Source organism: Agelaius tricolor, unplaced genomic scaffold, assembly GCF_023055355.1.
Source record: "Agelaius tricolor isolate 1412-34295 unplaced genomic scaffold, bAgeTri1.0.p SCAF_75, whole genome shotgun sequence".
Classification (NCBI taxonomy): domain Eukaryota; kingdom Metazoa; phylum Chordata; class Aves; order Passeriformes; family Icteridae; genus Agelaius; species Agelaius tricolor.
Window position 1 is genome coordinate 763,601 of NW_027269335.1, and position 25,671 is coordinate 789,271.

The 25,671-nt window shown below is 46.4% G+C and overlaps 5 protein-coding genes across 5 annotated transcripts; all 5 read left to right on the top strand.

Annotated features, from left to right (window-relative positions):
* Nucleotides 1–208: 208 nt before the first annotated feature.
* On the top strand, nt 209–2,810 carry LOC139585368 (UDP-glucuronosyltransferase 1A6-like). The gene is made up of 3 exons (XM_071418085.1): nt 209–225; nt 1,303–2,185; nt 2,799–2,810. Exons 1-3 carry the CDS (start codon nt 209–211, stop codon nt 2,808–2,810), a joined length of 912 nt encoding a protein of 303 aa, XP_071274186.1.
* Nucleotides 2,811–4,207: 1,397 nt separating this feature from the next.
* LOC139585369 (UDP-glucuronosyltransferase 1A6-like) lies at nt 4,208–7,959 on the top strand. Its single transcript, XM_071418086.1, has 2 exons — nt 4,208–5,056; nt 7,897–7,959. The coding sequence occupies exons 1-2, from the start codon at nt 4,208–4,210 to the stop codon at nt 7,957–7,959; spliced, it is 912 nt and encodes a 303-aa protein (XP_071274187.1).
* A 2,564-nt stretch (nt 7,960–10,523) lies between these two features.
* On the top strand, nt 10,524–18,552 carry LOC139585370 (UDP-glucuronosyltransferase 1A1-like). Its single transcript, XM_071418087.1, has 3 exons — nt 10,524–11,363; nt 17,188–17,333; nt 18,471–18,552. Exons 1-3 carry the CDS (start codon nt 10,524–10,526, stop codon nt 18,550–18,552), a joined length of 1,068 nt encoding a protein of 355 aa, XP_071274188.1.
* A 2,678-nt stretch (nt 18,553–21,230) lies between these two features.
* On the top strand, nt 21,231–22,285 carry LOC139585371 (UDP-glucuronosyltransferase 1A1-like). Its single transcript, XM_071418088.1, has 2 exons — nt 21,231–22,082; nt 22,247–22,285. The coding sequence occupies exons 1-2, from the start codon at nt 21,231–21,233 to the stop codon at nt 22,283–22,285; spliced, it is 891 nt and encodes a 296-aa protein (XP_071274189.1).
* Nucleotides 22,286–23,458: 1,173 nt separating this feature from the next.
* On the top strand, nt 23,459–24,358 carry LOC139585372 (UDP-glucuronosyltransferase 1A1-like). The gene has a single exon (XM_071418089.1). It carries the CDS (start codon nt 23,459–23,461, stop codon nt 24,356–24,358), a length of 900 nt encoding a protein of 299 aa, XP_071274190.1.
* Nucleotides 24,359–25,671: the final 1,313 nt, after the last annotated feature.

A 25,671-nucleotide genomic window follows, 5' to 3' on the forward strand; every position in this document is an offset into this window, starting at 1 on the left:
TTATCTGATCAAAAATCCAAGAGTCATCTTTTGCTTTTACCTCCAGGCTCAGCAGCATCAGTTGATTCACTTTAGTTGTATTTTCATGACAAATCCTTTCCAAACTGGCTGTCTGTGTTAGGTTACTCCTGTTTGTGGGGGTGAAATATAAATGTCGCCTTGAAATGGCAAGAAATAATCTTAGAGTCATGGATTGGGTGAAAGACTCATGAATGCAGAATTCAGGTAAGTTGTCATACTTTGACATCTGCTTTTACCAGAATTGTTCTGCAGGGTCTTAATGCTAATCTAGAAATCTAAATCTATTGTAATAGTCAACATGCACTCTCTAAAATGGTAACACTGGACATTTCCATCCCGGCACAAAGCAGGACACAAATCTCTTTTCCCAGGAAATTGCTCCCTCACTTCTGAATTGTGGTCACACAATATCTCTGCACAATGTCTTGGAGCTCGAGGGGTGGGATTTTTCTTTCCTCTTTCAGATTTCTTTGATGCTCTTTGACAGCTGATAAACAGCTCTAAACTCTTTATCAAGTTTAGAGCCATCTTAGCTCTTCCTTAGCACCCTCCAAAAGGCTTTGTTCTGGCATTGCTTTCACTTGCACAAAGAGACAACCTTCCTGCAGTGGCATTAGTGGGAAGTGTCACATCTTCTCCTCGATTTCGTTTTGCTCACAATACATGACACGAGTTTTCAAGACAGCAACCAAAGACCAAAACTCCTTCTTTGTGTCCGTGTTCCGGCCTCCTTTCCCTTTGTTTGCCCTGAACCCATCCTTAGTTCACTTCTTGCTGTAGTGTGAGGAGGAAAAAGCCAATGGGGATCGGTGTGCTCAGATTTGGGATTGCCTGATCCATCCTGGTGGCCGTGACATCTTTGTAAGAGGTGCGGGTTTGGCTGCTTCCAGGGGCTGGGAATTCAACATCAGCCTCGTGTCCTCAGGAATGGAGTTGCATCCATTCTGCTGGATTTGTTTCTATTATTTTCTCGCCATGTATTTACCAAGTCATGGTTTTAACCACGATTATCGTTGCAACACGACATCCCTGCTCTAGGTGTTACAGACTCAGTGCTGACAGTGTCTTAGTGCTGACAGTGGTTGAAGCTTAATCATTAACAGAAAGTACAAAAGTTTCTCTATGGACACGGCTTCCCTTCCTTTCCATAAACACAGGCAAAATCACAGGATAATCACAACCGTATAGGGAAGTTAAATATTAATTTCTGCAGTCAATAAATTGCCTGCTTGGTTGGCACGGACCATGGTATAAAGGAGTGCGTGGATCCCTGCGGAGCAGAACCCTCTGGATCACTCCCACCAAAATGTCTCTTTTTTACCGAGGCACCTGGATACTTCTCCTCCTGACGTTGTCTTTAATCCTGGCTGAAGGTGGAAAGATCCTGGTGGTGCCTCAGGATGGAAGTCACTGGCTCAGCATGCGCCCAGTAGTGGAGAAACTGCGGCAAAAGGGACACGAGGTTGTTGTGCTTGTACCCTCCACCAGTCTGTATATGAAGTCAGAGGAGCCTCAGAATTACACAGTCCAAGCCTATCCAATCCCTTATGCAGAGGAATACTTGGGGGAAATGCTCAAGGCCTTTGTTCATGCCCATTTTATTGAACAGTCTGTTTGGAATGTTGTTCTGACCTCGTATCAAAGCACGATAGAAATTTCCTCGGTCTTCTTCACCAACTGTAAGAGCCTCCTGCGGAACGAGGAGCTGATGCAGTACCTGCAAGAGAGCAAATTTGACTTGATTTTCACAGATCCCATCCTGATGTGTGGGCCCCTGGTGGCTGAGTATCTTGGCCTTCCTTCCGTCTACTTCCTGCGGGGCTTTCCCTGTGGAATGGATTCTGCTGCTACCCAGTGTCCAAGCCCTCCTTCCTATGTGCCCAGGTTATTCTTGGATAATTCAGACAGCATGACGTTTTCCCAGCGGGTGAAGAACATGCTGGTTGATCTGCTGGAGCTCTTCTACTGTAAACCTATCTATGATAAGTTTGAAGAGCTTGCATATGAGGTATTCAAAAAGAAAGTGACAGTGACAGAACTCCTGAGCCGTGGATCCTTCTGGCTGATGAGATACGATTTTGTCTTTGAGTTCCCGAGGCCAGTGATGCCAAACATGGCTTTTATCGGAGGCATTAACTGTGTTCAGAAGAAAAAACTGTCTCAGGTACCACATTTTCTTTTGTTTTTATATGGAAAAGGCAAAGTATAAATGTATCATAGAATGGCAGAATGGTTTGGGTTGAAAGGGACCTTCAAGATTATCTCATTCCATCCCGCTGCCACCCTGGGCAAGGGATGTCACTCCCATCCTTGCATCAAACCCTGACTGACAAGAACTTGGTGTTCAAAGATTGAAATCCTGCATGATGCAGAAATGGTGTTTCCTAATACCCAGCATTCAGATATATCAGAATATATCACATCCTGCCAGACCTAAAGCCTTATCAGACTTAATTAGGAGAATTTAAGTGACATGTAGCTTTTATGGAAATGCGAGTTTCTTTTGTTGACCAGAAGAACTTTTCTATCCTCCTCTCCCAGCTGTCTCATGCACTGTCCATTGCTATCCTCCTCTCCCAGCTGTCTCGTGCACTGTCCATTTATCCCCTCTCCTTTCATCCACAGTGAAGGTTATGGGAATGAAGAGTTTGCCTATTTTCTACAACAGGCATCCATCCCCTAGATCGATTCCTTTCCATCATTCTTTATTGTCAAGGTGTCAATATCTAAGCCCCAGAAATAATCCTCTTCCAGTTCATCCTCCCCTTCTCTTCTAGATTATTGAATGAGGTTTTAAACTGTCCTGGATATCTCCTGTAAATTCCATTTGGGCTTTTGTGGACCAACCTTCCTGTGTCCATTTGGCAGCCTTGTCTGAGGTTATGGCCTGTCTTCTGTGCATCTCCTTGCTCTGAGCTGTTTGAAAATGCCCATTAAGTTAATCCATGCTGTAAACTACCAAGATGGGATCAGCATGGATGATGGAGCTGCTGCTCCTTTTGGAGGGCAGGTTCTCAGCAAAGGCCAGGATTTCCCACCAGGTTTGGGAAGGAACCTGCAGAAACTGCATGGGGGAAAAAAAAAATCCATCAAGATTTTCAAGGCCAGATTGCCCTGGAGACAGAAATTGTTTCCTGTGTTCACCTGCTTATAGGCTTTAAGGACAGGTTATCACCAGCATTAAACCCCAGCAATTTATAACCAAGAAGGACTTGGACACAGGGTTGAGGTCATGAACTGACCCAACACTGGTCATGAACTGACCCCTCATTGGCCATGAATGATTCCTGACTTTGTGCACTAGAGAGGTGTTGTTGGTCTTTGTTATCTGGGGTACAAGGGTGAAATGCTCTTTTGCAATGTTGTTTTATACCTGATAGGATAAGGGGGTAGCTGCAAGTTCTGTGGATAGATGAGGAAAGACTTTCTGCTGGCTACTTATCTTCCAAAAAAATGCAAGTTTGCATTAAGGAAAATTATTTTTTCTCAGGGATGCCATTTGGTTTTGACTATTGAAAAAAAAAAAAAAAAGGCAAAACCCCAGTCCTGGGTACTGGTACACGGATTCCTCATTGAATCCTCACTGTAAGTTATGTTTCACTGTACTACTGGCATCAGTTTCATTAGGTAAGAAAATGCTTTTAAAAATGCAAGAGTATCTCACTCTGTGACAACCCTGTCAACCTTCAGTGGCAGCGATGGAGAAGAGTCCTTTCCGTGCTCTCTTGATAGGCACAGGCCTCCCATGTGGGCTCAGCAGTGTTTCTGCCCAGCCACTCTGTGGGTGCATTTTTTCATGGATTTTCCCTGCATTTTGCCATCAGCCCTTGGCTGTGGTGGGCTGGTGGCAAGAAGTGCCACAAAGCCGGGGTCCTGCTGAGGAAAGAAGGTGGCATTTAGGCAATCATCTCAGCTTGGCATGTGTGAAGGTGACACACCTTTCTTGACTCACGCAATGCCACCTTTAAAGTCCCAACCTGCCTTGAACCCTCCCTAATCATTGATTGTTTTCTGTGACCTTGGCACAAAGTTCTGATGACGCGAAATGGGAGGGGAGTCAAAAAGGCAGAGGTGGGGCACAGCTACAAAAGCTGGCAAATCATCCTTCAGTTGCTTTCCAAAGCATCTTCAGGCTACAGCCTGCAGGAGAAATCTCTTCCAGGGCCCCTACTGCGACCACAGCAACATGGCTTTGAGGCTTTGCTGTGCCTGGATTTCCATCCTCCTCCTCCTGCCCAGCCTCTTGGATGGAGGGAAGCTCCTGGTGGTGCCCATGGTGGGAAGCCACTGGCTGAGCATGCAGGAAGTGGTGGAGAAGCTGAGCGAGAGAGGACACGAGGTGGTGGTGCTGGTCCCCGAGGTGAGCTGGCAGATGGAGACCACGCAGGCCTACAAGGTGGTCACGCACCCGGTGAGCCAGACCCTGGAAGAGCTGGATAACGCCTTCCAGGAATACGTGGCCGTGCACCTGACGCAGAAGCCTTTCCCCCTCAATGCCCTGGCCATGTACAATGCCTCAGTGCATACTTTCAGCACCTTCTTTGGGCAGTGCAAGGACCTGTTCCGCAGCCAGGAGACCCTGAGGTTCCTCAACCAAAGCGGCTTTGATGCCATCCTGACGGATCCTATCTTCATGTGTGGGACCATCCTGGCTCATCATCTTTCTCTTCCCTTTGTGTTCTTCATGAGGGGATTTGGTTGCAACCTGCACTTTGCAGCCCCACAGTGCCCAAGCCCTCTGTCCTACATCCCGAGACTCTTCAGCTTCAACTCAGATCAAATGACTTTTTTCCAGAGGGTGGAAAACGCCCTGATTTCCCTCCTGGAGCTTGATTACTGCAATGTTTACTATGGGGAAGTACTTAAGCTTTCCTCAGAAGTTCTTCAGAGGGATGTGTCCCTGATGGACCTGGTGAACTCTGCTGCTGTTTGGATCCTGAGGTTTGACTTTGTGTTTGAGTACGTCAGGCCAGTGATGCCCAACATGGTCTTTGTGGGGGGGATCAACTGTGCTAAGAAGAAACCTCTGCCTAAGGTAATGTACCTTTGCCTAAAATTGTACATTTCCCAATGAAAAGTCATTCTGTTGTTTCAGCAAGTTTATCTGTATTCTTTCCTAATTTTTTTTATTTCTGGTAATGATTTAATTCATGCAGGTTTGGGTAATTGTTTCCCATAGGCTGAAATCAAACAATCTTGATAGGGACTTACTTGAATGGATGAAGGTTTTGTGACAAACCAACCAAAAAGGGATTTCATCAGCCAGATGGGAATTACTGTCCTTAGTGAATGTGTCTTAACCACCAACCAGATCCAGTTTTGATTTCGTTTTAATGGCATCTGACATCTATTTCTTTTATCTGATCAAAAATCCAAGAGTCATCTTTTGCTTTTACCTCCAGGCACAGCAGCATCAGTTGATTCACTTTAGTTGTATTTTCATGACAAATCCTTTCCAAACTGGCTGTCTGTGTTAGGTTACTCCTGTTTGTGGGGGTGAAATATAAATGTCGCCTTGAAATGGCAAGAAATAATCTTAGAGTCATGGATTGGGTGAAAGACTCATGAATGCAGAACTCAGGTAAGTTGTCATACCTTGACATCTGCTTTTACCAGAATTGTTCTGCAGGGTCTTAAAGCTAATCTAGAAATCTGAATCTATTTTTCATAGACAACATGCAATGTGTAAAATGGTAGCACTGGACTTTTCTATCCCGGCACAAAGCAGGACACAAATCTCTTTTCCCAGGAAATTGCTCCCTCACTTCTGAAGTTTGGTCACGCAATATCTCTGCACAATGTCTTGGAGCTGGAGGGGTGGGATTTTTCTTTCCTCTTTCAGATTTCTTTGATGCTCTCTGACAGGCTGATGGAGAGCCCTCTAAAGTTGATAAAGAAGGCAAAGAATAATATTCTTAAGTAGAAAATGAAATGTAAGGCATTCTATCTTGTTAGGCTGACAACCGTGACATCAGTTTGAGATTTAAGAGGCAAATTCTTGCTGGTTCCAGAATAGAAGTTTTTACTTTTATATCCTGAAGGTTTTAGAGCTGCAAAGCGTTCATAACTTTGCTACAAGGTTAGAGACCTCCTGCCCTCATTTTATTCCTGCCAGCTCCTGTCTTCAGATTCCTGTCAGGTGAAAATCACATGTTCCACACCTGGAAAAATCTTCTGTAATTTTCCTTTCTTCAGGCTCTTTTCTAGCTACATTTTCTACAGACTGCAGAGGAATTTCTCCTATTTCACTTTGAATAGTACCCAGCAGGTGAGTGTAAACAAGAGTAAATTGAGTCACAGGGGGTAATGGAATCTGCCTGTTTCCACACGCCAGTAAAGCCCTGGGTTGGTCATTGCTGTTCAGAAACATAATCCTATGGGAGGAATGAACCCATTGCTCAACAGGTAAGAAAAGAAAAAGGATTACTGGGAGAGGAGAGAGAGGAAGAGATGCAAATTGCAGATTCTTCCTCAGACAAGGAATCCACAGGCCTTTTTCTTACACTGCTTCCACAGTTTTCCACAGGCAGGGCAATGGGGCACGGTGGTCTCATTCCAGGTAAGAGCTCCTCTCTCCTGGATGTGATGTGGTCCCATGGAGGAGCTGCTCTGAGCTGAAGGAGCTCAGGCTTGTGCAGAACTGGCCCTACTTACCTTATCCAGCTGGGAATCCAATCCTACATTGTGTAAGGATCATCACAGAGCTTGTGGGAGAACATGAGACCACAGGGCTGGGCCTGGGGGACCACAAACTACATTTACACCTTGTGTAAGCTGCCTCAGGCTGATTTCCTCTTGGCCTGCACTTTGCATGGGGAGTTGTCTCAACAGCAATTACACCTCATTAACAGGCAGAGAAATCCCAAGTTTCCAACCCCTCAAGTGTCTGGAAGTTTAACACAAGGCTTGCAGCAATCAGAGCCAATATCTTGGCTCTGAGAAGTACCTGAAGGCTGGCATGGTGACATTGCAAATCAACTCAAACTGTGAGCCCTGAGACACTCTGGTGACAATTTCATCATTAGCCAAAGTTAGTGCAAAGCTGCTTTTCTAGCCAGGTCAGAAAAACAAAGGTACTATGATTTGATATGTTTCTATGATTAGATTAAACCAAAGTTCAGGAATTTAAGCTACAGCCACCTCCCAAATGTTTCTCTGTTCTTTTCTCACCTAAACCTCCCAGTACTTATTTAAATGGGTCAACTGAAAACATTAAATTAACCCCTGGTTTAAGTAGGTAGGTACTCACGTAAAGACCAAGTGTAACTGAATAAACACCTTTTTCTTACCAGCACAGGGCTTAAGAGCACAGATCCTGCTTTAAAACCCTCTCCATGTTCCCAAGGTTTCTATTCATGGCTTAGGAAACAGCTGCCCTGGAAATGATCTGTGTTCTATTATTTGTTTGTTGCTCTCACAAAAATTTCTATTCCTTTCCAACTCATGTATTTGCTTGTATGGGTTGTTTTTCCTCTAAAGCTAGTGTATCTCCACAGTGTTAAAAAAAACCTAGAAAACCTGAGGGGGAATCAGGCAGGTTCCTGTCAGCAGCCACCAACCTGCATTTCCCAGATGCTGCTTAGCACCAAAAAAAGGGTCTGGGTTCAGTTACACAAGGACTCCTCCATGGATAACCCTGATCCATCATTCAGGAACCAGGGGAATCAAATTACATAGAATCACAGGCTGTTTTGGGTTGGAATGAATTTTAAAACTCTTCCCATTCCACCCCCTGCCACGGGCAGGCACACCTTCCACTAGCCCAGCCTGCTCCAAGCCCTGTCCTGCCTGGCCTTGGAAACTGCCAGGGATGCACAGCTTCTCTGGGCATCAGCCCCACAGTCTTTTGGCTGAGAAACCTTTTCCTGCTTGCAGGACCCAGAGTTTGAGTTGGTCAGCAATCTCACCTCACAGCAGGGAAGCAAATCCAGTGGATGAAACCAGCACTTCCAGGATGAAACCTACACTTTTGCTGTAGTTTTAGTGGTGCTGAAGTTTCTGTTTGCTACTCTCTTTCCTTAGTGCCACTCAGAAAGAAATCCACTCATCGCAGCCAGTCCCACTCACAGGTGAACAGTTTGAGAAAGTTTTAGCTCCTCTTGGAGCTGAAGCAATGGCAGGATGAGGGGCCCCAAGCCTGCAGAGCTGCTCCATCACTCCCTGCCAGCTCCAAGAGACTCCCTGGAATAACCCAAACAAGCTTTATCCTTTCTGAGAGGAAAACTAACCTGCAGTCCTGGCTCACCCAAGCCTTGATGCTCGTTGCTATTGCAATGGGGAAGGCTTTCCTCCAAGCAGGCACCTGGCTATCTCACATTTGGAATCCTCAGCTCCTCAATTGCACATAAAACAGGAGCTGGGAACAAGCACCACACCCTTCAGAGCTGAGAGAGGTCCAGGTGCCCTTTGCTACTCATCATGAAAAAACAAACACAAACTTACCTCTTCCTTATCAGAAAAATGAGCCTGGCTGTTTATTTTCTCACTAACAATTACTTACCTTAATTCTGACCTCAGCTGATCCTGTGCTAATCTAAGAATTTAATTCTTTCTTTGTTTGTCCTGCCTTTATCTCTGATTTCTCTTGCCCTACCTCTTGCTGCCTCACTTTTCCCACAGTTTTTGCTCTGATGGTCTGGTGCAAAAAGTAGGGAGCTTGTGGAGTCCGTAAGGAAGTGTGGCCACCCTGTCAAGAGACTTTTTCTGTTATAGTCAAGGGAAATGAACTTGTATTGGCTGTTTTCAGCTAACTGCTGTTGCCAATGAAAATCCAGTTGAGTCCAGAGTAGAAAACCAAGCAGCAACTTCCAAGGTAATTTGGTCAGTTCTTGTCACAACAGCTGCAATGAAGTCTTTGCATCCAGATTTCCTGCATTGACTGAGAATTATTTGTAAGTCCCTTCAGTGTCCTGCTTTCAATCTGTGCCATCTCCCATCTCTCTTGCACTGGGCCTGTCCAGAATGGTTTTCCATGTCTAAGGGTGGTTCCTCCATGTCCAGAGTGACAGAGTGGAGCTAGTCAGGGCAGTCCCAGCACCCTTTGTGTGTCATGAGACAAATGCCTTTGCCTCAGGCTGTAAGGATTTGTTTCTCCTGACTGAGGATGCTGGGAGTCCCAGCAGCATTTATAAAAAGAACAGGAAAATGTTGTGCTGATGGCAGCTTCTCATCCCAAGGACACCTTCCTTTTGTGGACCAACCTTCCTGTGTCCATTTGGCAGCCTTGTCTGAGGTTATGGCCTGTCTTCTGTGCATCTCCTTGCTCTGAGCTGTTTGAAAATGCCCATTATGTTAATCCATGCTGTAAACTACCAAGATGGGATCAGCATGGGTGATGGAGCTGCTGCTCCTTTTGGAGGGCAGGTTCTCAGCAAAGGCCAGGATTTCCCACCAGGTTTGGGAAGGAACCTGCAGAAACTGCATGGGGGGAAAAAAAATCCATCAAGATTTTCAAGGCCAGATTGCCCTGGAGACAGAAATTGTTTCCTGTGTTCACCTGCTTATAGGCTTTAAGGACAGGTTATCACCAGCATTAAACCCCAGCAATTTATAATCAAGAAGGACTTGGACACAGGGTTGAGGTCATGAACTGACCCAACACTGGTCATGAACTGACCCCTCACTGGCCGTGAATGATTCCTGACTTTGTGCACTAGAGAGGTGTTGTTGGTCTTTGTTATCTGGGGTACAAGGGTGAAATGCTCTTTTGCAATGTTGTTTTATACCTGATAGGATAAGGGGGTAGCTGCAAGTTCTGTGGATAGATGAGGAAAGACTTTCTGCTGGCTACTTATCTTCCAAAAAAATGCAAGTTTGCATTAAGGAAAATTATTTTTTCTCAGGGATGCCATTTGGTTTTGACTATTGAAAAAAAAAAAAAAAAAGGCAAAACCCCAGTCCTGGGTACTGGTACACGGATTCCTCATTGAATCCTCACTGTAAGTTATGTTTCACTGTACTACTGGCATCAGTTTCATTAGGTAAGAAAATGCTTTTAAAAATGCAAGATTATCTCACTCTATGACAACCCTGTCAGCCTTCAGTGGCAGCGATGGAGAAGAGTCCTTTCCGTGCTCTCTTGATAGGCACAGGCCTCCCATGTGGGCTCAGCAGTGTTTCTGCCCAGCCACTCTGTGGGTGTATTTTTTCATAGATTTTCCCTGCATTTTGCCATCAGCCCTTGGCTGTGGTGGGCTGGTGGCAAGAAGTGCCACAAAGCCGGGGTCCTGCTGAGGGACGAAGGTGCCATTAAGCCAATAACCTCAGCTTGGTGTGTGTGAAGGTGACACACCTTTCTTGACTCATGCAATGCCACCTTTGAAGTCCCAGCCTGCCTTGAACCCTCCCTAATCATTGATTGCTTTCTGTGACCTTGCTGCAAAGATATGATGACCCCAAATGGGAGGAGACTCAAAAGGGCTGAGGTGGAGCACGGCTACAAAAGCTGGCAGAGCGCTCCTGGCCTCTCTGGTGCCAGGCTTCCACTCTGCACAGCTCACACCATGCTGGTGGCACTGCTGCTGCCCTTCCTGTGCCTCCTGAGCCCGGCTGCCGCTGGGAGGCTGCTGGTGATCCCCATGGAGGGCAGCCACTGGCTCAGCATGAAAAAAGTGCTGATAGAGCTGAGCAAGAGAGGGCACCAAATCGTGGTCATCGCACCGGACAACAAAATCCTGATCGATTCCTCGGATGTCTATGAACTGAAAACCTATCCTGTGCCATTGGCAAAGGAAGACATGGAAGAACAGTTACGCTCCTTCAGTGCAAGAGTTTTCAGCCAAGAGCCTTTCCTGGTGAGATTCTGGAAGCGTTTAGAAGATTACCGGAAGAGTGGAGCCCTTTTTCATGCTTCGTGCAAGTCCTTGCTGCACAACCAAGAGCTGCTGAAGTACATTGGAGAGGGTCACTTCGATGCCCTGCTCACAGATCCCGTGTCACCCTGTGGGCAGATCATTGCCCTGCACTTCTCCATCCCCAGCGTTTTCTTCCTGCGGTTGGTTCCGTGTGCCTTGGAGGTTCGCGCGGCTCAGGGCCCGGACCCGCCGTCCTACGTCCCACGCATGTTCTCGGAGAACACCGACCACATGACCTTCCCCCAGAGGGTCAAGAACTTCCTGATTGCCCTTTCCGAGTCCTTCATCTGCAATATTGCCTATTCTCCCTTTGAGGAGCTGGCCTCAGAGTTCCTCCAAAAGCCCATGACAATGACGGAGATTTTAAGTCACGGATCCATCTGGCTGAGGAGAATTGACTTTGTCTTTGAGTATCCCATGCCTGTCATGCCCAGCATGGTTTTCATTGGAGGCATCCACTGTGGAGAGAAGAAGAAGCCCTTATCTCAGGTCAGTGGCTGGCAACCTGGGAGGGGTTGTGACACTCACACAGCTGCATGGTCCAAGTGAGGTGTTTGAGAGGGATGAATCTTATCTCTCTCTTGGAGGGAGACTATTTCCAAGAGCCTGAGCTGTTGGCTCAAGGGCAGTGGCTTTAAGCTGCCAGAGGAAAGGATTAGACAGGATATTGGGAAAAAAGTCTTCCCTGTGAGGATGCTGAGGTCCTGGCACACGTTGCCCAGAGAAGCTGTGGCTGCCTCACCCCTGGATGTGTCCATGGCCAGATTGGACAGGGCTTGGAGCCACCTGGGATAGTGGAAGGTGTCCCTGGCCATGGCGCAGGAAGTGGAAGGGGATGAGCTTTAAGGTCCTTTTCAATCCAAACCATTCTGCAATTCTACCTAAGGATATTATTTAGTTTAATCCCTTTTGTACAGCCAATCCACATAAAAAACAAGGAGCACAAGATGAGATTCCAGCTTCTTTCTTTTGGTCTGCCCAACGTGGGGATTTTGTTTAGTGATGGCATCACGTGCTATACTCTGCTTAATTCCATCTGAAATCTGGCACAGAAATTCTCAGGCAGGAATTAATGCCACAATGGGCTGGGTAATTATAACACCTCTTCCAATAATTCTTTGCCTCACATAGAAGACAGGAGAATATTTCTTCAAGACCATTAGCTGCTTATTTAGTCAGAAAAATACCTCACTGGGCCATATGCAAGAGCACCATGTTCTCTGTTATGTACCAGAAGTTTTTGAGTCAAAGGCTTGTATTTTGTGAAGGTTTTGGTCTATGAGTTTCCATGAAAACCAGCTGAAATCTCAGCTGCTATTTTAGGACACATCCAGTTAGGATGGGGAAATTTTGATGGGTCATTGCTGGGGAATCTGTGGTCTAAAATTCCCCTGATTAGCTCGCTGGTGCTCAGGATGTACATTAGCTTCTTGCTGCATGTGATGTGTATTGTTGCTTGCTTGTGCTGTCAGTGGAATGGTCTCATGTGAAGCCAGGGATTAAGTGGAAGAGGAATGAAGGAGAAGGGAACTCTCCTCAGCAGTGATGAATCTGTACTTAGTGTCATGCTGCTCTCTCAGCAATACATCATTTGGTTTCCTAAAAAGTTTTATCTTTGTGGACATTATTAAAAAATCAACAAACTCTCCTTTCTTCTTCCCTCAAACTTTTTTCACTTGCCAGCCTTTCCAAAGCCCTTAGAATAGATTCTTCTGGCCTAGCACCACTCTTCGCTGAAATTCACAGGCTTTTGTGAACATGAATGACTGAAACTTCAAAAGAAAAGAGATTTGCTTTTCACACCTTCCTCAGAGCCAACCTTCCCTACCATTGGGCTTTGCTAGTTCAGCTTCATTGAGTTGTTTGTTTCTGTTGCTCTTCTGCTTTTCCACAGAAGTCTCTTTCAAATTGTTATCAAGCCCCCCTTTTATAAGGGCAGTGCTTTTTCCTGTCTCTTCTCTCCATCAGAGCTGCATAACAGGTCCTCAGGGACAAAGCCAGGCAGATCCTCTGGGAAAGCAGCAGGACATCCTGCCTGCAGGCAAAAGCATGGAGCAGCTCCAGCGTGGAACCAACTCTTCTCTGAGCATGATGGAGAGAGATAGATCAGGATGAGAACACGAGTAGGGTATTTGACTCTACTCAACCCAGTGGTTTTCCTTTACTGATGCAAACCCTCTGCTTCTCCAGTGGATTAAATTCGTACCCAGTGGTGTTCCTGGCTCCAGTGCTGAGCTATATGTAAATCCCAGAGCCTCTTCCTAAGGGTTTACATAGATATTGTGCTATAAAGTGGCCCACTCTTTTTTAATTTTAAACATGAACTTGCCAAGCATTTCAGAACAGCTGTAAAATCCTTCTCAAAAAGAAGGAAAGAAATAAAGTATTTTAGTACCTGGTTTCGGCAAGCCTGGTTACTTCCAAGTACCAGTGCTATTCTCAAGGGGTTTTTTTGGCAAAGCCTGATTTTATTTTCAATCTAGCATCAATCAGCACAGATTGGGGCCGAAGGGAGCCCTACGTACCAAGCCCAGTTCCATCCAACCCAAATTCATTAATCACTTAAATGACTCATCAATGCCTTCAATGGTTACCAGTGAATGGTTCTGCTGGAAAAGCTGGGTCGTTAAGGGGGAATATGGGAATCTGGCAGTGAGCTGTGGCTGTATTTAAAAGATGCTAGGTCAGGGCAGATGAGCAGAATTTGGATTTCTGGAAATATGGCTCCTGTGGGTAAATACAGCTCCTCAGCTTTGGTGGGGATTCTGCTTTTTCTGTCCCTGCTGTGCTCGGCTTGTGGTGGGAAGATGCTGGTGGTGCCCATGGATCAAAGTCACTGGCTTAGCCTGCGCCTGCTGGTGGTGGCTCTCAGCCAGAAAGGCCACCAAATTGTCACCGTGGCATTGGAAGCGAACTTGGGCATGGAAGCATCTGCATATTGCAGCTTCAAAAGGTATCCAGTGTGGTTTTACATGGACAAGCTGAGAGCACGTGTGCGCTCCCTTGGGAATGTTATAGATGGATAATGAGATGATTGGCTCTTGCAATTAGAAGAAAACTATTGTATGAATATTCAGAAAGGCTTTAGTGATGTGTAGTTATGTTATTGTAGTTTAGATGTCCTCTGTTCTCCCCATAGTTCCCTTTCCCCCCTGTATTTTTGCCATCAGACAGCCTGGGTTGTTTAGGACAGGTACAAAGCAGGCTGCACATGTGCCCCTTGCATGGGGCAGTTGGGAATGGAAAAGCTTGGTGCTTAGGGGGTGAGGCATGGCAACACCTGACCTCCAATCCAGTTACAAGAAAGCAGTCTCCAGCAATAAATGGCAAAGAAGAGCTGACTGACAGACTTTGGGAGGGCCAGGGCTGGCTGATGCACCCCCAGGGGTGCTCTATAAAAAACTGAGCACCCATCTTGAAGACAAACCAGCCATGTGGTATGCACAAGGGCAGTTCACAGCACTGCAAATTTTCCCGTATGTAGTCCTTTGTTGTATTTTTGTTAAGGTTTAATAAACCTTTTTAAATTTTCAAAGTGAGCAGTTGTTTCTCAGAGGAGTGATCCTTTTGAAAGAAAATCTTTTCGTCAAAGAGTTACTGCTATGCTTAAAAAAGTCTGGTTCACCTCCAACCTCTACACCTCTTCCTGCGGCGGTCTGCTGCGCAACAAGGATCTGACACGGTATCTCCAAAGTTCTCACGGATCCTCTTGTATCCTGCAGACAAATCCTGGGTCTGCATCTCTCAGTCCTGTTTTCTTTCTCCAGGGATTTCCCTGCAGTTCAGATTTGCAGGTTGCTCAGTGTCCAGATCTGCCTTCCTTCATGCCAAAAACACTCAGGGACAGCTCAGACCACATGGTGTTTACCCAGCATGTGGAAAACTCAGCTCTCAAGTTCATAGATTTCTTTCTTTGCCATTTTTCCTATTTCCCATTTAAACTTTGCAGCTCAGATGTTCTTCACAGACAAGTAACACTGGAGAAGCTCTTAGCCATGGATCCATTTGGCTTGAAAGAACCGATTTTGGGTTTGAGTATCCCATGCCAGTATGAGAAATGACTGCTCACCTTTAAAAAAAATTAAAGGTTTATTAAACCTTAACAAAAAATACAATAAAAGGACTAAATAAGGAAAAATTACAGCACTGAGAGCCCCAGTGATTATCAGCCACGTGCTCATCTACAAAATGGATGTTCTGCCTTTTACATCCTTAGCGCCTCCAAAAGTTTTGTCAGTCAACTCTTTCTCTGCCGTCTAGTGGTGGAGATCACTTACTTGCATCTTGACTGGAGGTGAGGTGTTGATATGCCCTGCCTCCTGGTAACAAGCCAGCCTCCTCTAAATGCCCTCACTACTAAGGCTATGACAAGGGGGAGGGGAAAGCGGACTATGGGAGGACATATTACTGTAACATTACGATACATTTTAACATCCACATTACATCTATCTCTCAATTGTGAGAGCCAATTATTACATTACTCATCTATAACACCAGTGGTTCCCAACATATTTTTATTGAAGGTATAAACTGTGGAAAGAAAAAGCCATTCTCTCAGGTTCAGTAATTGCCATGGTAAAATATATGGATGTTTAATGCTGTTTGCAAATGTTTTGTGTGTCTATAACTATGTCCATGAATTTGTTTTACTGTCACAATTGATTTTTAAAAACGGAGAATCTTTTTGGTTAATAGACCTACCCTTTCATAATTTAAAAATGAAGCATCATAATGCACCAAATGGTAGATAATGTTCTGGTTGCTCTGGCAGCATCTGCATCAGCAAGAGCTTTATGCTGCCTTCCCAAAAGTTTCTCTACAAAGGATGTGCCTAGAGCTGCAGTAGTTTGATAAATGTCCTTAAAAATATTTTGGTGTATGCTATCAACCACTACACTAAATGATTTTATTGTCAAAATTACTTCTATGCAATAATTTTCATGATTAGGGCTTGTCTGCAAATCTTGTCTGTGCATTAATACTGTTTGCTTTCATGGCCCAGGGGCAAACACTTCCCAGACTGATCTAGAATGGTATTTCTGAGTTCTTGATTCAATTTTAAGTACAGCTGACAAAAACCATGTCTGTGTTCTTCCTCCTTCCAGACCCTACTTCATCCTTCCAAAAAGAAGCCTTGCAGGGAAATGAACTTTGATAGTCAATTTTCCATCTTCCTCATAGTGTCACAATATAAAACTGGTAAAGAATCCAGACCATTTCCTGTGTGAAGATTTAATATTTTTTCTAATCTTTTGCAAATGGAAAACAATATGGAATGGCAGGAGGGGAGGAATTATCTTACACTGAAAATTAATGTTTGGAAAATTAATGATTCATTAATTGGCTTTTTTGAGTAGACCACTTGTTCAAAGATCCCTCATTTACTTAAATCATAGAATGTCTCCTAGGAGGGTCTGTTCCAGGCACAGAGGTGAGGTTGACAGGTTGGTAGTTCCCAGGGGATTCCTTTCTGTCCTTTTTAAAGGTGGGTGCAATGTTTCCCTTTTCCCAGTCACTGGAACTTCACCTGACTGCCAGGACTTTTCAAATATCATGGAGAATGCTTTGACAACTCCATCAACCAATTCCCTCAGGACTCTGAGATGCATCTCATGGGGCCCCATGAGTTTGGGTCATAAGGTGCCCTTATGTTTGGATTCCTCAAGTGGTCACATGATCTTCTCTTACACTGGGTGGAATTTTGTTCCCCCAGCCACATTTTGCCATCCATCCATCCATCCACTGAAGAGGTGTGGGAAGAGAGGTTGCCAGTGAAGGCTGAGGCAAGGAAAGTTCTGGAGTCCCTCAGCCTTTACTTTGTCCATTGTTTCCAGCATCCTAGTCTTGCTTACTGGGGGGGGAAGACTTCCTTTGACCTTCCTGTTGTGGCCCTTGTTGTTGTTATTTTCACCCCTGGCCAAGTTCAGCTCCATCTGCACCTTGGACTTCCTGACTTCCTCCCTACATAACCAGGCAGTGTTCCTCCAACCCAGTGTTCCTCCAATAGAGAGAGGGGAGTGTTTCCCAGGGTAACTCAGGCCCTGAGGCCCTGATTTGTGTCTGCCAGATAAGATGAACCTTAACCTTTTCTGCTACCTTTGCCATGTCCAGGATTAAACATTTACCAAATGCAAATAAGTCTGAAGACCATCCATAAAAATCAGAGACCAGATCACTTAAAATCACAAAGCTGGGGAACTCTTTCTGTGGAGGCCCTCAGCTGATCCCTGCAGGAATGGCCCCAGGGCTCAGGGCTTCTCCTCCAGTTGTGCTTCTGCTCCTGTCCCTGCTGGGTCTGGCTGCTGCTGGGAAGCTCCTGGTGGTGCCAGTGGATGGGAGCCACTGGCTCAGCATGCGCGAGGTGCTGGACATCCTGAGGCAGAGGGGACACGAGGTGGTCGTGGTGGCACCCGAGGTGACTTTGCACATCAAGCCATCAAAGAACTTTGTGATGAAAATGTACCCAGTCCCCTACACAAAGGAAGCTTTGAAGAAACAATTCCAGGCATTTTTTCATTTTTCATTTGAACAAGGATCTTTTCTGGAAAGATTTGTTAAAGCGTACCAAGGTATCAAAAGAATCACTTACTTTGGGGTCACCAGCTGTGGACATCTCCTGCAAAACAAGGAGCTCATCAGGTACCTTGAGGAGAGCAAGTTTGATGCCGTCCTTACAGACCCTGTCCTACTATGTGGAGCAATCCTGGCAAAGCACCTTTCCCTTCCTTCTGTCTATTTCTTACGAGGAATCCCGTGTGGGTTAGATTTTGATGCTACTCAGTGTCCCAAGCCTCCTTCCTATGTCCCCAGGGGATTTACACAATTTACAGACCACATGACCTTTCTCCAGCGGGTGAAGAATCTACTTCATGACATCCCAGATATTTTTCTCTGTGATTTTGCCTTTGAACCCTACTCAAAACTGGCTTCAGAGTTCCTGCAGCAAGACGTGACTGTGCTGGATCTCTTACGCCAGGCTTCAGTTTGGCTCATGAGGTCAGATTTTGTTTTAGAGTATCCAAGGCCTTTGATGCCCAACATCATTCCAATTGGAGGAGTAAACTGTGCTCACAAGGAGCTGCCTCAGGTGGGTCACACTGTTTTAATTCATGCCATGATTGGTTTCTGTGTTTAGGAGGGGGGGATTTTTTTATGCAATAGGTACTGAGTTTCTGTTTCTGGTGAGTGAGCTGAATCCTCATGAAAGGAACTGTTTATCTCTCCTTCTTCCTGACTTCCACTTTGTGTGTAGACAGCTTTTCCTTCTGGCTTTTGAAGAGTGCTCTGTTGAAGGGAATCACCAGGGTTAACTGGTGAAGGTCTGTGATGGGACATTGATTCCACCAGCAGAGTGCCCTGCTCTGATGCCTGGAGCAGGTTTGATTTGACACGTCCAGCAGGCCTTGACTGGCACTGATGGTTTGGGTTTGGGTGCAGCCTTAGGGATGATGCCAAACTTTGGGATCCCTTGGATGCTGGCAAGAGCCCTGTGCAGTGTTCCTCCTGGAGAGCCTCCTCTGCTGCTCCAGGGGAGAACCTGGTGAGTTGGGTGAGTGCTTTTGGTGCCCTTGCTTTCTCTTCAGTCCTGTTCCTTAGGATTCATGTGCGCTGGGATAATGAAGCCCACATTATGGCTATTCCACCCATCCCCAAGTGTGGAGGTGGCTGTGACATCTGACAGACATCCCTGTGCACAGTGGGATTGGCCACGTGAGCTTTCACACAGCTCCACCACTGCTGGACATCATGGGTGCTTTGTCAGTGACAAAAAGGAAGCCAGAATTAGGCCCTGAATTGTTCTGTGAAAAGTCTCCCTCAAAGAGTGTTGTCGGAATTTGACACTGGCTAGAAGCTAGGCACCCACAAAAAAAAACATTTACTCATTCTCTTCTGCTATATTGGAGCAGAGAAGAGGGAAAGGAAAGACAAAAGGGGCTCATGAGTTGAGGTAGGGATTGGGAAGAAACACTTTAAGGGTAGAACAGGCTCAGAACTTAAAAGGTATAAAGAAAAATTTATTAACAGAATTAAAAGAGGATAATGAGAACTACTTCTTGAATACCTTCCCCTGCACCCCTCACCCTTCTTTCATTCCCACCAACAATGCAGAGAGACAAAACATGAGGGTTGTAGTCAGTTTGTCACTTCTAAAAATTTTTCTTCAGTTTGCCTAGGGAGAGGAGTATGTTCTGCTATGGGGGGTCTTTTTCATGGAACAGTTCTCTGAACTTCTCCAACGTGGTTCTAATTTTCACGAGTAGCAGTCATGCCCCACCTGCTACAACATGAGTCCTTCCCAGGGGCAAAGCAGTCTTCCTACAACTGTTTGCGTGGGTCATTTTTCTTCATGCCATGTAGTCTTTTAAGGATGAGCTGTTCTAGTTTGGAAGCAAGGGTCTTCTTTTTCTATCGCTGGAAGCAAGGGTCTTTTCTCTGTGTTCAAATTCCTCACTAGATCACAGCTTTTCAGCATCCACACGCTCCAGTGTGAGCACTCTTTCTCACAGGCTGCAGGTGAACTCTGAATTCCCCCATGCACTTCATAAATTACAGGGAAACTGTTGTTTTTTAGACCTCACCAGAGCATGCAGAGGCATCTCAGCTCCAAGGCCTGGAGCACCTCCTCCACCCCCTCCCTCCTTTTCACCAACCTTAGTGTCATCATGTTGTTCTCCTCACGTCTTCACTTCTCCCTTTTCTCTGACTCATGAGAGAATTGCTGTCTGTATGTTCATTTCTTCTCATGTTCTATTAATTTAAAAGTTTCTGTAGAGTCCTGCAGCACTGAAAGGTTGATCTGATCCGGCCCCGCATCGGGGAATTGCTCGCCATGCCCCTCGCTGCTGGTCAAATGGTGGCCGCCGGCTTTGCTCAGAGCCTCTCCTCATGCCGGTGAGGCAGAGTGGAAATTTTCCAGGGTAGAAATCTATTTTGATTTAGGTGAAATGTGCATCTTTGATTAAAGTCTGTAGCTTGCTGTTTAGTCTGACTGCCTGTTCTCACAAAAACCCTATGCTTGGAGAAACTGCTTCAGCCGAAGGACAGAGATAAGGGGGGAGGGGGAGGTCAGGCAGAGCAGGGCAACCTGACCCAGGAGATCTTTCCAGATAAAGAAGAATTAGAGGCAAATTCATCATAGAATGAATAGAATATTCATAGAATGAATATGTATGAACCTATTGTGAAATTGCATGCATATGTATTTGAGAGGGAGATAAAAGAGGATCTGGAGTTCCCACATGTGTCCAGCTCTGTAATAAACATACCAGCTTTAAAACTTCCACAAAAGTTGTGGAGTTTGTTAGCTTCTGCAAATTACCGGGTGCCAAAAAGGAAAAGCTGCTGCCACCACTCCTGTGTCTTCTGCCCACAGAGCACTGGCTAGCTGAACGTGGCCAAGGAAGCACAGCTCACTGCAGATGGTGCTGGCATAGCCCTGGCCACATGAGCGCATCTGACCTGAGCGCATGGTATCAGCCATGTGGCCACTCACAGTGCTGGGATGGCCACACCCTATGGCACAGCCCTGGCCAGGCTGGGAAGGAGCCCAGTGGCCCCCTCAACACCCCTGGTAGGAGAGGAGGAAAGAGGACTTGCACGCATTTTCTACTTCTTAGTTATATCCTCTCAGAACGGCCGCTAACTTCTCAAATTGGGTCAGCCAATGCGTCAATTGTCAGAGCCTTCAGGGATTGGCTCTGCTGGACTGAGTAGAGGCTTTGATAGGCTTCTCTCTCAGAAGCAGCCTCTGTGGGTTCTCTGCCCCCACTAAAAGCCAGATTGTGTTAAACTAACACAAGTGTTCATAAATGTCTTCTAAGAAACCTGGCATCATCCTTCCACCTCTCCTGTTTTCTCAGGCAGGAAACCATCTTAAAGAGCTGTTCCACAGCTGCCATGGGGCCTGGGTCTCCTAGAGATGAGCTTTCCAAGTGAGAGGGGGCAGGCCTTGATTGTGGGAAAGGAGAAGCCTCTGCTGGTCCCAAGGGTGATGGGCATGGGACACATCTCCTACACGCGACGCATCTCCTGAACATGCAGGAGGTGCAGCCAGAGGGAAAGGACCAAAGTGCAGTCCCAGAGCCACACCTGCCTCCTTCCTGGGGCACTCTTTACTGTTCCTCTGATAGAGATAGATGGGAGTTATCTGGTCATTCTATGGACTTGGCAAGAGTTCTATGCTTGTTCTGCAGCCTTTTATCATATCAGGGAATACACATTCACTGCCCAGCACATAAAATAAGGATCCACAGTTGGGCTGTGCCACAGATGATTTGAAAGTGCGGAGCCAGCACCGTAGCTCCAGTGCTCTTGGGGGTTTCCTTCCCTGGAGGCCCTCAGCTGATCCCTGCAGGAATGGCCCCAGGGCTCAGGGCTTCTCCACCAGTTGTGCTTCTGCTCCTGTCCCTGCTGGGCCTGGCTGCTGCTGGGAAGCTCCTGGTGGTGCCAGTGGATGGGAGCCACTGGCTCAGCATGCGGGAGGTGCTGGACATCCTGAGGCAGAGGGGACACAAGGTGGTTGTAGTGGCACCTGAAGTCTCCATGCACATCAAACCATCCAAGAACTTTGTGATGAAAATGTTCTCAGTCCCCTACTCAAAGGAGGACTTGGAGAAAGATTTCAAGGCATTTTTTCATGTCTCATTTGAAGAAGGAACTTTCTTTGAAAGATTTTTTAATGTTCTTGAAGGTATAAAAAGAATCACTAACTTTGGGGTCTCCAGCTGTGAACAGCTCTTGCAAAACAAAGAGCTCATCAGGTACCTTGAGGAGAGCAAGTTTGATGCTGTCCTTACAGACCCTTTTGTGCCCTGTGGGGTGATCCTGGCTGAGCACCTTTCCCTGCCTTCTGTCTATTTCTTACGAGGAATCCCGTGTGGCTTAGATTTTGAAGCCACTCAGTGTCCCAAGCCCCCTTCCTATGTGCCCAGGATATTTACAGACCTTACAGACCGCATGACTTTTCTTCAGCGGGTGAAGAATCTGCTCTTTGACATCCCAAGTGTTTTTCTCTGTGATTTTGCCTTTGAACCCTACTCAAAACTGGCTTCCGAGTTCCTGCAGCGGGAGGTGACGGTGCAGGATCTCTTACGAAAGGGCTCTGTTTGGCTCCTGAGGTTGGATTTTGTGCTCGACTATCCAAGACCCTTGATGCCCAACATCATTCCAATAGGAGGAGTAAACTGTGCTCACAAGGAGCTGCCTCAGGTGGGTCACACTGGTTTTAATCCATTCCTTGATTGATTTCTATGTTCAGGAGGGTGGAATTCTGTGTTGCAATAGGAATCGAGTTTCTGTTTCTGGTGAGTGAGCTGAATCCTCATGAAAGGAACTGTTTTTCTCTCACTTCTGATTTTCCACATCCTGTGTAGGTAGCTGTTCCTTTTGGCTTTGAAATGCTTCTCAATTGAAGGCAATCACCATGGTCTTCTGGTGAAGGTCTGTGATGGGCTGTTGATGCCACCAGCAAAGAGATTTTTAGAATTCGTGGACAGTAAGACAAAGTGTAGGGTTCCTTTAATGACCGGCTCCAGTGGGATGTCCTAGAGACTGATAAAAACTCTTTCCTGGCTCCAAATCCCAGCCCTGATGCCTGGAGCAGGTCTGATTTGACACATCCAGTACAGCTTGACTGGCAGTGAGGGTTTGGGTGCAGACTTGTGCATGATACCAACTGCTCCAATGTGCTGTGTGCTTAGGTTCCCCAGGGTGCTGGCAAGAGCCCTGTGAGTGTTCCTCCTGAACAGTTTACTCTTCTTCTCTGGGGGAGAACCAGGAGAGTTGGGAAAGTACTTTTGGTGCCCTGGCTTTCTCTTCATTCATATTCCATAGGAGTTATGTGGTGCAGGGCGGGATCACAAAGCCCAACATGTGGCAATTCCACCCAGCTTGAAGTACAGAGGTAGCTGTGACAATTTACAGACATCCCCAGGTACAATGGGATTGGCCACCTGAGCATTCACACAACTCCACCACTGCTGGACACCATGGGTGCTTTGTCAGGGATCAAACCAAGGCCAGAATTAGGCTCTGAAATGTTCTGTGGAAAGTCGCTCTCAAAGAGTGTTTGTAAATGTCTGCTCAGAAACCTGGCATCATCCTTCCATCTCTTCAGTCTTCTCAGGCTGGAAACCATCTCAAAGAGCTGTTCCACAGCTGCTGTAGGGTTTGGGTCTCCTAGAGATGAGTTTTCCAAGAGAGAGGGAGAAGGGAGAGTCCTGGCCTGGAGGGAAGGAGACTCACTGCTAGTTGGAATAGTAACATGCATGTCATGCATGTAACACATCTCAGAATTTCCAGCCAGAAGGAAGGAAGCAAAGTGCAGCTCCCTCTGCCTTCTTAGGGCACCCTTTACTGTTCCTCTGATAGATAGATGGGAGTTATCTGTGATTCTATGGACTTGGCAGGAATCCCATGCTTGTTCTGCAGCCTTTTATCACACTGGAAATTACACATTTACCACACAGCACACAAAATAAAGATCCACAGTTGGGCTGTGCCACAGATAATTTCAAAGTACAGAGCAAGCACCAGTGTTGCTGTGGGTTTCCTTCCCTGGAAGCACTCAGCTGATGCCTGCAGGAATGGCCCCAGGGCTCAGGGCTTCTCCACCAGTTGTGCTTCTGCTCCTGTCCCTGCTGGGTCTGGCTGCTGCTGGGAAGCTCCTGGTGGTGCCAGTGGATGGGAGCCACTGGCTCAGCATGCGGGAGGTGCTGGACATCCTGAGGCAGAGGGGACACAAGGTGGTTGTGGTGGCACCTGAAGTGACTTTGCACATCAAACCATCAAAGAACTTTGTGATGAAAATGTACCCGGTCTCCTACACACAGGAAGAGATGGAGGAAGATTTCAAGGCGTTTTTTCAGGTTTCATTTGAAGATGGATCTTTTTTTGAAAGATTTTTTAAAGTGTACAGAGGTATGAAAAGAATCACTGACTTGGAGTTCTCCAGCTGTGAACAGCTCTTGCAAAACAAGGAGCTCATCAGGTACCTTGAGGAGAGCAAGTTTGATGCTGTCCTTACAGACCCTTTTGTGCCCTGTGGGGTGATCCTGGCTGAGCATCTTTCACTTCCTTCTGTCTATTTCTTACGAGGAATCCCGTGTGGCTTAGATTTTGAAGCCACTCAGTGTCCCAAGCCTCCTTCCTATGTGCCCAGGATACTTACAGACCTTACAGACCGCATGACTTTTCTTCAGCGGGTGAAGAATCTGCTCTTTGACATCCCAAGTGTTTTTCTCTGTGATTTTGCCTTTGAACCCTACTCAAAACTGGCTTCCGAGTTCCTGCAGCGGGAGGTGACTGTGCTGGATCTCTTACGGAAGGGCTCTGTTTGGCTCCTGAGGTTAGAATTTGTGCTTGACTACCCAAGGCCTTTGATGCCCAACATCATTCCAATAGGAGGAGTAAACTGTGCTCACAAGGAGCTGCCTCAGGTGGGTCTTAATCCGTGCTGTGATGGACTTCTGTGTTCAGGAGGGTGAAATTCTGTGTTGTGATAGAAATCAAGTTCCCATTTCTGGTGAGTGAGGTAAATCCTCAGTAAAGGAACTGTTTTTCTCTCATTTCTTGCTGACTTTCCACATCCTGTGTAGGCAGCTGTTTCTTTTGGCTTTTAATTGGTGCTCAGTTGTAGGTAAACACCAGGATCTTCTGGTGACCCTGTACTAAGGATCTGTGATAGGACGTTGATTCTGCCAGCCAAAGGGATTCTGAGAATTTGTGAATAGTAGAACAAAGTTTTGAATTTGTATAATGAGCAGTTCCAATCGGATCTTCCAGAGAAACTTAAAAACATTTTTCTGGCTCCAAAGCCCAGCTCTGATGTCTGGAGCAGGTCTGATTTGACACATCCAGCTGGCCTTGACAGGCACTGAGGGATTAACTGCAGTCTTGCCCATGATACCAGCCAGTCAACTATGCCATGTGCTTGGGTTCCCTGGGATGTTGGCAAGAGCCCTGGGCAGTGTTCCCCCTGGAGAGCCTCCTCTGCTGCTCCAGGGGAGAGCCTGGTGACTTGGGTGAATGATTTAGGTGCCCTGGATTTCTCTTCATTCATATTCCACAGGATTTGTGTGGTGTAGGGTGGGATCCCAAAGCTGCAGTGGCAATTCCACCCATCCCCAAGTGCAGAGGTGGCTCTGACATCTGACAGACATCCCTGTGCACAGTGGGATTGGCCGTGTGAGCATTCACACAACTCCACCACTGCTGGACATCATGGGTGCTTTGTCAGTGACTAAACAATGCCAGAATTAGGCCCTGAATTGTTCTGTGGAAAGATACACTCAAAAGTGCTCATAAATCTCTGTTCAAACCTCCTAGCTCACAAAGCCAACCCCTGCAATTCCTTGAGGCAGGTCTGGGGCACTGGAAGTGCTGCTTGATGTAGATAACATATCCTGCAAAAACCTGCCAGCATCCTTCCAACTTCTCTGTCTCCTCAGTCTAGAAACCATCTTAAAGGGCTGTTCCACAGCTGCTGTGGGGTCTGGGATCCTGGAGATGAGCTTTGCAAGAGAGAGGGAGAGGGGAAAGACCGTGCTTTGGGGAAAGGAGAAGCCTCTGCAGGTCTGAGTGGTGATGTGCATGTGACACATCTCCTACACGTGATGTATCTGAACATGCAGAAGGTGCAGCCAGAGGGAAAGGACCGACGTGCAGTCCCAGAGCCACACCTGCTTCCTTCCTGGGGCGCTCTTTACTGTTACTCTGATAGAGATAGATGGGAGTTATCTGGTCATTCTATGGACTTGGCAAGAGTTCTATGCTTGTTCTGCAGCCTTTTATCATATCA

Coding starts and splice junctions, on each gene's coding strand:
- LOC139585369 (XM_071418086.1), top strand. CDS start 4,208: ATGGCTTTGAGGCTTTGCTGTGCCTGGATTTCCATCCTCCTCCTCCTG. Junction 5,057..7,896: donor AGAAGAAACCTCTGCCTAAG/GTAATGTACCTT, acceptor TCCTGCTTGCAG/GACCCAGAGTTTGAGTTGGT.
- LOC139585370 (XM_071418087.1), top strand. CDS start 10,524: ATGCTGGTGGCACTGCTGCTGCCCTTCCTGTGCCTCCTGAGCCCGGCT. Junction 11,364..17,187: donor AGAAGAAGCCCTTATCTCAG/GTCAGTGGCTGG, acceptor GCTGCTGGGAAG/CTCCTGGTGGTGCCAGTGGA. Junction 17,334..18,470: donor AAGAACTTTGTGATGAAAAT/GTACCCAGTCCC, acceptor CCTGTTCCTTAG/GATTCATGTGCGCTGGGATA.
- LOC139585371 (XM_071418088.1), top strand. CDS start 21,231: ATGGCCCCAGGGCTCAGGGCTTCTCCACCAGTTGTGCTTCTGCTCCTG. Junction 22,083..22,246: donor CTCACAAGGAGCTGCCTCAG/GTGGGTCACACT, acceptor CATCCTGTGTAG/GTAGCTGTTCCTTTTGGCTT.
- LOC139585372 (XM_071418089.1), top strand. CDS start 23,459: ATGGCCCCAGGGCTCAGGGCTTCTCCACCAGTTGTGCTTCTGCTCCTG.